Genomic DNA, 13,515 nt, shown 5'->3' with positions numbered 1-13,515 from the left:
GTACAAGTCCTTTATTAAATTTATATTACAGTAAAGATGATAATTTTGTGAAAGTGTTGTAAAAGCAATAACATGTAAAATTTAGAAGTGTATAAAAAAATTATTTTAAAAAACTTGAAAACAAAATTACGAAAATATATAAGAGTCCATATTGTAATTCAAAAGTTAAAAGAAAACAAAGTCATGAATATATATATATATATATATATATATATATATATATATATATATATATATATATATATTAAAGTACACAAGAAAACACTAGGGTTGAATAGTATTTTTAAAATATTTTCGTAATGCAACGTTTAATGACTTGTGATTAAAGTAAAATGTTATCTAATGTGCATAGATACTAAGTTAGTAAATAAATATTACTTTAAACAAAGTCATAAATATACACAAGAAAATATTAGGAATGAATAGTATTTTTAAAATATTTTCATAATGCAACGTTTAATGACTTGTGATTAAAGTAAAATGTGATCTAATGTGTGTAGATGATGAGTTAGTAAATAAACATTCTTTTAGATGATGACATAGGACAATTAACAATTGTTTTAAAAGAAAGAAACAATAAGACATAATGTCTATACTTTAAGCTACATCCAGTTATTCCTTAAAAACTCTTAAAAAATTCTATTAATCTTATAAAGATTAAATGAATTTAACTCACTATTGATTAAATGTTCTTACATTGCTCACGGTCTCCTAATCAACATAACTAGTACCAACATATTACTCGTGTGATTATTAATTATATTATAAAAACTGTATATTTTATATAGAAAACTTACATGACATTTACTTTTTTTTTTATGCTCGAGATGAATTAAAAGATGTTTTAAAATATTGTGTTAATATAGATACTTTTTTTCAGGGAAAACAAACGAGATAAGAAATTTGTGTTGATCAGAATCTGGCGTTGTTATTGATGTGATTTGCTTTAATTAAAAAAAAACATCAAAATAAAATATAAAAATTGTATGCACTGCGGTTTGAATGCAAACTAATATTCTAAGTAAACCTAATCAATTATTTTCCTGATTTAAATAATTTTTTGTGGTTTATAATTTTTGTAATTTTTCATTGAAAATTCCTTTGGTATTTTCAAAAAAATTATTATAAAAACATTACATAAATAACAATATTCAATTTGTTGCTATGGTCTTCTAATATTATAAATTTACTTGTTGATATAATAAACAAGTACGCAACATAAGTGCACAAAGATAACAAAATATATCAAAATTTGCATCAAATAATGCATTTTTTTATGTAATTTTTTTACTTTTTAAAAAGGAATACATTTGGTTTTGACTTCAAACCAAAACCTCAATACATAAAGTTTTCAAAACAATATAACATTCAACTATTTCAATAAAAAAACAGTATAATTTAACTATAAACAAGATAATAACTTAAAGTACTTTATCATATATGATAGATGAGGAGTGTTTTCATTATTTTCTTAGTTTAATGATATCATGTTGTGATATTGAAGTTTGATCATCGAAGACACTTTAAACATTTAATTTGAAAATATAAGATTGACTTTTAAAGAAAATGTGAGACAGGTTGTAAGTTCAATTCTTCCACCAACACTTGAGAGATATAAGGTTGATTTGATGTCTTTAGAGGGAAGGTGAGAGAAATAATTGATTTAACTTTCTCCACTATCAAATACTAAAATTAACACCACCCATAGAAAAAACTTTAAACATTTTATTTATACAAGTATATGTGAAATATATTATTAAATGAATTGAGCCAAAGATTTATGTATTAGAGAAATTAATTATCTTGAATTAAAGTGTTTTACAATAATTATTAAAGATAAAAACGAGTGTTTTATACAACTAAAAATCAAATAGCTGAGTTGAATAAGGTTTTATGAATTTAAACAAGTGTTTGATTGAGAGTTGAAATATCGTTCAAAGTTGTAAATGATAGTTACATGTATGTTCCATGACATTCAAACAATACAACATATTGTTTAAGTTATAAAGTGAGACTTGCGTGAAAGAGATGTCATACAAATAAATATGAACATAAATATATATGGTGATGTACTCACATTTGTTTGAATAACCTATTTTCTTTTAAATAAAAGAAAAAAAAATTACTTTACCAAAAATTTTCTTGCTTGAACAAAAACTATATATTTGCTTTCTCTTTTTGTGAAAAGTTAAGCATAAAAAAAGATAATTGTTTCATTATAACTTGTTCCTAATCCAAAAGTGGAGAAAATAAAAGTTCAATAATAAAAGTTGTCTACAGTCTACAACTATATATCACAATCCACCTATATTGGTACAATCAAAACTCACATTTTTGTCACCATTTTATTTTTAAAAAACATATCAAAAAATTGAAGGAAATTTTTTTTTTAAAATATTTTTAATTTCGATTCAGAAATAATATGAGATAATATGTGCATCAAAACATTTTTCAATAATAAAATGTTGATGAAATATTACAAATATTAAAAATAAAAATATTTTATAATATAAATGAATTTATCCTAAATAAAATAAATAAAATTATGACGTCAAAATAGTATGTTGGACTTAACTAGTTTTTAGATGATATGAGTTAATGAAATAAAAACCAGCCGATTGAAAACAAAGTTAAAAAATAAGATATAAAAAAGATGATGACGTGAATGAAGAAAAAATTAAAAGAAGATAGAAGAAGAAAAAACAATAAGCCTTAATATAGTATCATACGTATTATTTATATATGATCTATATTATATTTTCTTCCACTTTACAGTCTCTACCCTCGTTTTTACTAAATTGCTTCTCTATTATAAATATATATCTTAAACTTCAATTTTATTATAATCATCCTTAAACTTTATTTCACTGTATAATGTCAATACTCATAGTTGTTTTCTTATTATTTTGTTACAGTTAAATTTTCACATATTAATAATATGAACATAAATATACAATAGAAAGTGATTTTTTTAATGTTTGCAAAATTATTTTGAATAAAAACTAATAAGTTTTTGAGATTTAAAATAATTGTTGAGATTTCCTGAGTTTAACCCAAATTATCGTGCGGCTATACACAAAATGTAATTTTTAAGAATTGATTGAAATAAAGTTGAAATTAAGATATTTATGTAACAAAAAGTTTAAGTATCAAAAGGTAAAACTTTAAATTTTAGGATATTTCTTTGTAAATATAGCAAAATTTAAAGATCAACGATTGGTAGTAATAATTTTATATGTATCTATTTACTGAACAGGGTAAAATTTAAGGGATTTATTTAATAGAGTTTAAGGTTAAATGCTCATTTCTCCAAAAAATTAACGAAAATTCTTATCTTATCATCCAATAGTTTTGTATTATATATCAGGCTTCTCCTTTTTTTTTTTTTTCAAATTTCATAAAGAAACCACTCGTAATATTTTCAAACTTAAAATTTCAAGAAAGTAAGTGAGATATTTTTTAGATAATTAAAATTTATAAATTCAAAAAATTCCTTAACTATCACCAATTTCAATTACGAATTCATAAATTATTTTAAAAAGTCTGCAATTAGAAAGGCATGGATAATACTTTTAAATGATTAAAATAAATAAATAAACTAATCTTAAATATATTTTTTTCTAATTTTTCTACGTGGATGGTAAGTAGCGGCAGTAGTAAGCGGTGAGTCCAGATGATAAAGAAAACGGTAAAAAAGGACGGTAACTATTTGACATGCCTCCGAACGTTTTGGCGCCAACACAATCCCTTTCTCTCTCTGCCCGCGAAGAGCGTAATTCATTCTCTGCAAACCAAAATTCACTTCGCATTTTTCTCTCCGCTGTTTGGACACCGCCAACAAGACAAATTCTGCTCTCTCTCTCTCTCTCTCTCTCTCTCTCTCTCTCTCTCTCTCTCTCTCTCTCTCTCTCGTTTTAAAAATCAGGGATACCACCGCGTCGCCACCGCTTTTATTTCCTATCAACCAAACATGCATTCGCATTCAGGATTCTTCGCCGGATAGAGGCTCTCATTGTTAAATTGTCCAGTAAATTTCCGTTCCAATTCTCAATGTTCTTGTGTCAGGTTTTGACGATTGCTTGTTTTGAAACGTTCTGGAAATTGCAATGGCGCTAATCCTTGCTCTTGCGTGCATGCTATCTTAGACAATAGTATAAGCAAATGAAATTGATGGTTATCTTTGTTTCTCTGGTTCTCTTATCTGATTTTTTTGCTGCTTCACGGAGAACAGTTGAATGCCTGAATACATAGCTATGGCTCGACTTAAGATTGATGCGTGTAACTTGTTGATCGTTGTGCCGCGGAAAGTGGAAGCTAGTTAGAGAATAATAGTTTTTAAATAATAGTTTTAGAATGCAGGATAAAATGCAGTTAATGACCATTTATGTGGTTGAGATTGAGATAATATTTATAATAAATTATGAAGTTATTGATTTAAATGTGGATAAATACATAAGTTATAGTATTTCTTCATAGTTGGAAAATGGAAAGCCAATATGCGATGTTTGTATATGATACAGGAAAAACCTTGAGAAAAGATAATGGCGAGTATTGCGGATATTAGTCTTTCGGCAGCCATCAATCTGTTGTCTGCATTGGCATTCCTGTTAGCCTTTGCAGTATTGCGACTTCAGCCCTTTAATGACCGGGTCTACTTCCCAAAATGGTATCTGAAGGGGATAAGAGGCAGCCCAACAGGTTCCTCAGCGGTAAAGAAATTTGTTAACTTGGACTTTAAGACCTACATCAGGTTTCTGAACTGGATGCCTGCAGCGTTGCATATGCCAGAACCTGAACTCATTGATCATGCAGGCCTTGACTCAGCAGTGTTTATTCGGATATATCTTCTTGGGTGAGTTGTGCACCAAGTATCTCATTGGAATTTACATACGTACACATGGACTGAGTTTAAGAGAGATAGCAATATCTGATATACTTTCTTGTATTTAAATGTTTGTGATATATTCTTTTATCTGATTGGAATACTTGTGTACAGGTTAAAAATATTTGCCCCAATTACCCTGCTTGCTTTTATCGTTTTGGTTCCTGTTAACTGGACAGGGAACACATTAGAAAAACAGGGAGCTAAGAATTTGACATATAGCGATATTGACAAGATTTCAATATCAAACATCCCATTTGGATCAGATAGGTGAGATTTATGACTGTTGTCCCTGCTCTGAGTTTCTTTCTCTTGGTCTCATAATGTGGATTTTTAACAAATGGAAGAGGTGGTTGTGTTGGGAACGTGATTGCAACCTTGATCTTTGCCTTTTTATTAAGAAAATCAGAAAATTTTCACTATTAAATGACTTAACTTCCTCTTCCTCTTCCTCTTCGTTTATTATAATAGGTTACAGACTCTAATTTCGCGTCTTGAATCAAACGTTACGTAATCTGCTTGCTTTGCACTTGATGTTTCGAGATTTCACTTCGTTTTCTTCCAGGTTTTGGGCGCATATTGCAATGTCATATGTCTTCTCATCTTGGACATGCTATAGTCTATACAAGGAGTACAAGAATGTCGCAGCAATGAGATTGCGATTTTTGGCAGCTGAAAGTCGTCGTCCGGACCAATTTACTGTAAGTTGGTCTCATTTTCATTAAGCTTCCTTTGCTGCTTCACTGCCCCTCATTACAAATAAACACCATGGAAAATCGGTACCCGTATTTCTGTACTTATGGTGTTCTAGCTCCTAAAAATCCATTTTCTATACGATGAAAGTGACTACTCATATTTACGGAAGTTGATCTTATCTTAACATCATGTAATTCTGTGTTATTTTGTGGCCGAGTTACCATTGTATTTGTTTGACATGTTATATTCTCGATCAAATGATCCTGGATCAGCGGATCCAACATTTGACTTTAATATTTTTTATAGTAATTCAAAGGGAGGAATTTTGTTAAAACATCAGGTTCTCTTTGCATCCCTGTAAAATTATTAAAAAAACTCGGAACCTAGTGTTAATATTTTATTTCAATGACTGAGTGTGCTCGCATGCCGGCGTATACTGGCGGCCCTGTGCATGCATGGGGATTTATACTCTCCCTATTTTCATGCCCTGCATTTTACAGTTAAACATGATAGTTGTCTTTAAGTTTGAATTTGTTTTATAGGACATTAATAATGATCAGAATGTTAGTATCCGTATTTTACTAATTTTAGCAGACTTGCTAGCAAACTATCTTTTCAGATGCTGGCTCGTTATCTTCTATGTTGAATATTTAATGCAATGCATAGTCTTCTAGCTTGTAATTTGACTGGACATTGATGATCTGAAAGTTAGTATCCGCATTTAGTATTTTTAGGAGACTTCCTAGCAAACTATCCTTTTCAGATGCTTGTCTGTTGTATTCTATGTTGAGTACTGTATGTTTATTCTTGGGTCACTTTCCGAAAGAGTTCTAAGTTGCGGCGTTCATTTATCATTTATATATATGCATGTTTTGCTTTTGTTTCCCATTATTGGAAGGATTGAACTAATAATTGCAGCCCATTTCCACCTGTCCTTTAGCAAGCTGAAAATTGTTTTTGTAATAACCACTCTTTTTTTTACAGGTCCTGGTGAGGAATGTTCCCCCAGATACCGATGAATCAGTCACTGAGCACATCGAGCATTTTTTTTGCGTCAACCATCCTGATCACTATCTAATGCATCAGGTATGTTGCTTAACTGCAAATAGAAATTATCTGTAAAAAATGTAATTTTTTTAGTTGTTTTTGTTTGGGAATTACCACTTCTTCTTCGTGAGCTTACATAAACCCTCACAGAAAGGGTGACCCGAACCTAGGAAAAAAAGATGTATATATGCAAAAACGCATCAAAAACACATAGTAATATAAAAAATACCGCAAACACATCAAGCTTAAACTTTAAAGTGATTCAACATGTCCATATCCTTGAATAACTACTCACCCACCACTATTACAACTTTTTATAAGTTGCAAATCCTCATGCACATTGCTATTACAATTATATCGACAAAGCTATAGACCTTATGTCCATGCAAACTTCTATGGACGAGGTTGCAAACCTTCCTCCAACATTACTCACAATATGCTCTCTCTTGTTCTCACAATCCTACCAATCAATACTAGTACATATTTTACAGTTGTTGAGAAATCCAAAGAAGCGAAACATGGAGAGATTTTCTTCAATGAGCTACGAGTCTAATCAGATGAATTTAATACTACACTCAATTCAAAACTAAAAAACATTAAATTTGTAGTTTTTTTTACTTATGTGTTACTCAACAAATCTTTGTTATAAAAGTACATGATTGCACTTCAACACTTGCACTCTCACGGTAACTAACAATAATTTATTTGATAGATAAACAAAAAGTCTGTATCATGATGCGAACTGTATATCTCACTTATCTTGATATATAGTTACAGTTAAGTGGGAAAAATGACCTAAGAATTTGGGCCAAACCTAACATTTTAATACACCGACCTTCCTCTTAGGAATTATGATTTGTAATTTACTGAAATTTACTTCAACTTAATTAGGATCTTCTATTATGAATCTTAAATATGTATTACTTATGCGATTTTCTGTCGTGTAACAAAAAAATATTTTATTATGAATTATTGATAGGTTGTTTATAATGCGAACAAGCTTGCAGCAATAGTTGCACAGAAGAAGGCATTACAGAACTGGTATATTTATTACCAAAACAAATATGAAAGAAATCCTTCCAGCAGGCCAACTACTCGGGTAGCTTTCTTTTCACGATTTACTATTAAATTACTTTTTCTAATTTCAGCAGAAGAGACCTCCTTTTTTGCATTTCCTTTTTCAAGAGAATAGTCATAATTAAAGTGGCATCCACTAATAACCTCTTGTTTCACGATTTGATTTCTTATATATAGACAGGTTTCATGGGTCTCTTGGGGACTAAAGTCGATGCTATTGATCATTATACTGAATCAATTGAAACACTGAGCAAAGAAGTAAGTACTGATCAAATTATACAATGGATACGTCCATGTCATCCTTCTTATCCCTTTTTGCAATTATAGTTTTTTTTTCACAGATATTTTTATCAGGTCATCTTGCCAACTCTTTTCACTTTTATAATAATTTGAAGAAAATTATGGTAATTGGATCATGCTATAATCAGTGGAGATGATGAGCTACTGTGCTTTTAGAAAATGGATATTGTTCTAGCGAACAACAAAGTAGATCTATTGACCAAAACACGATTGATATTGTTCGTCCCTTTTCCCTTCTCTAGTTCTCCCTTTATATTCTTTACTCAGACCTCTTTGTCTTCTCCTTTTCCCAAGGTTCTTTCTCCTTTAAATCCTGGTTAAAGTTATTTAACTCTCTTTTCATAATATTGCCCTTTTGTCTTCCTCACCTTTTACTAGACCCTTAAGATGACTTATTTAACTATCAGAGAACTTCCTCATACTCCGAGGTATTAGGCCTAAGCCAAAATTAATTGTACTAACCGATAATGAACCTATCACCACATAGTCACTTAACTTCTAGTACCTTGTACTAAAAAGTTACAAACCAATCATAATCATCGGTAATGGACCTATCACCAAATAGTCCCTTTGCTTTTAGTATCTTGTACTAAAAGGCTACAAACCAATCATACTCATCCTTGGGCCTATTACCACATAACTCCTTAGTTTTTAGTATCTTGTATTAGAAAGTTATAAACCAATCACAACCATCGGTAATGAACCTATCACCACATGGTTCCCTTGACTTTTAAAAGTTACAAACTAATCATAACCATCGGTAATGAGTCTTTAACACAAGATATGATTGTTATATTCAAGGAATTGAAAACATCCTGGACATTTCATTTCATTCCCTGCTCTTGTTTCACTTGCTAATTTGGTTGTTCTCGCTTTTGATTATTATCCTCATGTTTATGTCGGCAAATTTCAAGTGGTACATGCACAGGTTGTAAATGGCATGCATGATTTCAGTTTTTCCTTGCAGTTACTCATACACTAAAATATGGCTTGTCAATAATTAGATTATTTTAAAATTAAATTTCAGGAATGACTGCTACTTGAACTTGTAGTTTCCATGCATGATGTAAATTTAATTGAAAAGATTCATCTTGCGCCTGAATGTGTAAGGGGAGGGGAAAAAAGGGAATAAGAAAAAATGGAAATTTAGTCATTAGACACGTTTAGAATATTTTTATTACAAATATTTTTAGAAAAGACAATGAAATTAATATTTTTATTAATCAGTTTATGCATAAGCTAAAAGTAAAAATTTAAGGAAATTAAATAACAAATTTTATCACATGAGCTAATTCTAACTTACTAATAAATTAATTTATTTTTCTTATAAATATTTACGGTTAAATTAGTCAAAGGTGAATGTCAAGTGATACCAGGCTAGATGCAACTTTTACTGCTAACTCAGTTGACATGGGTATTAATTTCTTGGTGTTATATAATTTCAAACAGGAAGCGGAAGCAAGAGAAACCGTTATAAACAATCCGGATGCTATTATGCCTGCAGCTTTTGTTTCATTCAAAACACGATGGGGAGCTGTTGTGTGCGCTCAAACTCAGCAAACCAGTGATCCAACTATTTGGCTCACAGATTGGGCTCCAGAGCCACGGGATGTCTTTTGGGAAAATCTAGCAATTCCATATTTTGAGCTGAACATGAGGAGATTGGTCATGACCGTCGCTTTATTTTTCCTCACATTTTGCTTTATGATTCCAATAGCATTTGTCCAATCGTTGGCCAACATTGAGTCAATTATGAAGGTCTTACCTTTCTTGAAGCCAATAATCCAAGAGTAAGTCTTCTCAATCTCATACCAGTTACTAATTTTATTAGGCTAAATTGCTAATAAATTCCTACTTGATTTTTCTTTTTCTTTTCACAAAAATGAAGTTTAAACATAAGATCGTGTAAACTACTCACATCCCATCTTTTAAAATTCTCAATACATTAAATGTTTTTATTATTCTGTAATCATTTAAGGCTTTTGTTATTGCATTACACTTTTAAATATATTTTTACTTGTAATTAAACTTTTGGTTGGCATTTTCGATCATTTCTCCCGAGTTTGTTAAATTTAAAAATAACGTGTTTTTGAAAAATAAAATTAAAGGAAAAGGGATTGTTACAAAAGCAACAATACAAATGTTTTATGTTTTATTACAGTTATACACACACACACACACACATATATATATATATATATATATATATATATATATATGTATATAAATTTTTCTATCAAATGTTGCCCTATTTGGTTTTGAAAGCCACTTTTACAGTAGTTTATTTTGATAAACCATTCTAAATAAGTTGTTGTTTTTAATTTATTCTTGGCTTCTGTATTTTTAAATATTAAACAAAAATTTAATAAATTTAATAAATATTTTTCTTTAAAAGAAAAACTCAAACAAAGTCACCTTAAATCTTTTCCTATGTAATCAACTACAATAAATTTAAAGATATAATTGGAGAAAATTACGTTTCTTTTACTAATCATTATAAATTAATAGTTTACTACATAGTTACAAAGGATAAAGGTTTATTTTATATACTTAATTTTTTAATAAATAAATAATTTTAAATTTATAAAGTATATTATTATTTAAACTTAAAACAAACAAATATGTGAACAATATTTTGAATTTATATATATAAGTTGGGGCCTACCTATTTTTAAATTGAAACTAGTTTGCAATTCTGAAAATTAAGTACATGTATAAAGATTCAAAGAATCATGTTAGAAATAGTTGAAAGATGTTTTTTTATTAATTAAATTATAATATGTGAAATACACTAATTCTGAAAATTAAGTACATGTATAAAGATTCAAAGAATCATAGTTAGAAATAATTGAAAGATGTTTTCTAAATACACACCAAATTATTTTCTAAAATTAAGAATAAAAATCAGTTCAGTTTACAGATTACAAAATCATCATTTTAATTTTGAAATAATAAAATGTCTGCCACTTTGGTATTTACTTTAAACACTAAATAAAATGTTATTTCTTATGTGATTCAAATATTAAATTAATCAATTATTGTCAGTAAATTTAATACTAATTTAGTGTAAATTTTTTATAAGCATATCTATGCGCACAAAAAGTTTTTTTTTTACACACCATTCTGTTATAGGAAATGTATTATAAATTCGATAACTATTTTAAAAGTAACTCTAACATTAATTTATTTTTACATTGTGTTTTTTTTATACTGTAGTACATAGAATTATTATTTTTATACATTTAGAGGTATTAAATATATGCTTACCATTTTTTTGAGATAAGTATTAAATGCCGTTCCGCAAAGGTGTTTTTTAGTATGGTTTCCTCATATGAGTTTTGCCTTCAATTAAGTCGATGTTGAAAGCTTTTTCGAGTGAATTACTAAAATATTGAAGTGGCTTACTATGGAAATTTTATTGTCTGCAAAAGCGCCATTCCTTTCAGTAATGGGTGTGGCTTCATGCACTGAGTTGCTCGTTGCAGGCCATCTATCAAGTCTCTCATTCAAGGATTTCTTCCAGGGATAGCATTAAAGATATTTCTTGCAGTGCTTCCGAAAATTCTGATGACGATGTCGAAAGTGGAAGGTTTTACTTCCCTTTCAAGTTTGGATCGGAGATCAGCTTCCAAATATTACTTGTTTATTCTCATCAACGTATTCCTTGGGAGTGTAATAACAGGAACAGCATTTCAGCAACTTCAGCAGTTTCTTAATCAGACCTCTACAGAGTAGGTTCTTTAGATATCTTTTATTTGGACACTGAGATTGGCAGCATCTGACATGTATATTAATTTGCAGGTTCACAAAAACAGTTGGCAGTACAATCCCCATGAAAGCCACATTTTTTATCACATACATAATGGTCGATGGTTGGGCTGGAATAGCTGCAGAGGTTCTCAGGTTAGTTCCGTTAATTACTTTCCACCTGAAAAACGCATTCTTGGTGAAGACGGAGCAAGACAGAGAGAGTGCAATGGATCCTGGAAGCTTGGATTTTGCCACATCTGAACCTCGCATCCAGTTATATTTCATGCTGGGGCATGTGTACGCTCCAGTCACACCTTTTCTTCTCCCCTTCATTGTAATCTTCTTTGGTTTTGCCTACTTGATCTTTCGGCACCAGGTGAGTCTGCATAGAGTTTGCAGCAATATTTTATTGTTGCATTTCATGCATATCTAAACAAAATTGTTTTGATTGCTGCTTCAACTACTAACCCTGCATTACACCAATTTTCTTCCATTAAATGTTTGCGTAAAATGATCATGTTCATAGTAATGCTTAATCAGCACTTTTTTTTTCTTGTCCAAAGATTATCAATGTGTATAACCAGCAATACGAGAGTGGAGGAGCGTTTTGGCCAGATGTCCATGGCCGAGTAGTTATGGGCTTGATTATATCTCAAATTCTTCTGATGGGATTGTTAAGTACAAGAGGTACAGAGACGTCGACGCTAGTGCTTATTGCACAACCTATCTTGACATTCTGGTTTCACAGATATTGCAAAGGCCTCTTCGAATCTGCATTTGTAAAATTTCCACTACAGGTTGGTTAAAGCAATTATAAGTATGCCTACGTGTTAAAGTATTATTTTGTATGTTCCAGAGTACAACCATATGTAGAAGGAAACAAGTTGTGCTATGTGGTTTGGAAGATATATCTGCTGCTAACCAAACGATCAATTTGTTTGGAAATGGTTCTTCACAAGTCCATATAGAAGAATGAATACACTTAAAACATTTTTCATAAATTAAAACTATCTTCCTATTCACTGAATTTTTATAAAAACAAAGATACATAAACAAATTTTATTTTAAAGAAAAGTTCAATGCATTTTACTTGATTGTTCTTTAAGTGTCTGTACAGAAGTTTATCCTAACAGAGTCTGAGTAGATATATTTTTGAGAGGGAGATATCAATGATGGTCCTGTATTAGCTGACATATTTGAGATTTGGCAGGAAGCAATGGTGAAGGATACACTTGAACGGGCCGTTGAGCCAAACTTAAACCTGAGAGTTTACCTTCAGAATGCTTACGTACACCCAGTTTTTAAGGACAATGATTTTGAAAAACCAGCAGCCGTTGATGATGAAGAGGAGAATCCACTAATTAAGACAACGAGACATACTCGTAGGGGTAGCAAATCTGAAAGTGAAACCGGCGGTTGCTAAGGTACAGCTGCCATTTGAGATTCCAAGAAAAGTTTATGGATTCAAGTGATTAAGTGAATGAGAATCAGCTATTTTTAGTTAAAGTTTGAGATGCATCAAGCAGGATTCCCAGAACCACTTGCATCGTAACATCCTGTTGCTATCCATTGCCTTCCAAAAATGTTATTTGTTGTGTAAATATCAGTATGTTCTATGCTGTTGTAATTAATGTAGAAAAGACTATGTTCAATATGTACAATAACAGAAACAAACATCTGGGATGAAAATAACTGTTTCTTTTGTGATACATTTTTTTAAAGGAGTTTGATCATTATTTACGCATCAAAAAGAAATTTATCTT

General features: G+C 30.3%; 1 protein-coding gene across 1 annotated transcript; it reads left to right on the top strand.

The window, feature by feature from the left end:
• Window positions 1-3,921: 3,921 nt before the first annotated feature.
• On the top strand, window positions 3,922-13,459 carry LOC108327561 (CSC1-like protein At4g02900). The gene is made up of 12 exons (XM_052872233.1): window positions 3,922-4,027; window positions 4,521-4,852; window positions 4,997-5,152; window positions 5,448-5,583; window positions 6,563-6,664; window positions 7,605-7,724; window positions 7,880-7,960; window positions 9,452-9,792; window positions 11,488-11,733; window positions 11,804-12,128; window positions 12,316-12,549; window positions 12,963-13,459. The coding sequence occupies exons 2-12, from the start codon at window positions 4,542-4,544 to the stop codon at window positions 13,173-13,175; spliced, it is 2,265 nt and encodes a 754-aa protein (XP_052728193.1). The 5' UTR covers window positions 3,922-4,027; window positions 4,521-4,541; the 3' UTR covers window positions 13,176-13,459.
• The last annotated feature ends 56 nt before the right edge of the window (window positions 13,460-13,515 follow it).

The sequence above is a fragment of the Vigna angularis genome, chromosome 2, assembly GCF_016808095.1.
Source record: "Vigna angularis cultivar LongXiaoDou No.4 chromosome 2, ASM1680809v1, whole genome shotgun sequence".
Taxonomy (NCBI): Eukaryota; Viridiplantae; Streptophyta; class Magnoliopsida; order Fabales; family Fabaceae; genus Vigna; species Vigna angularis.
Note: the sequence above shows the minus strand (reverse complement) of the source record. Positions and strands in the feature narration are given on the sequence as shown.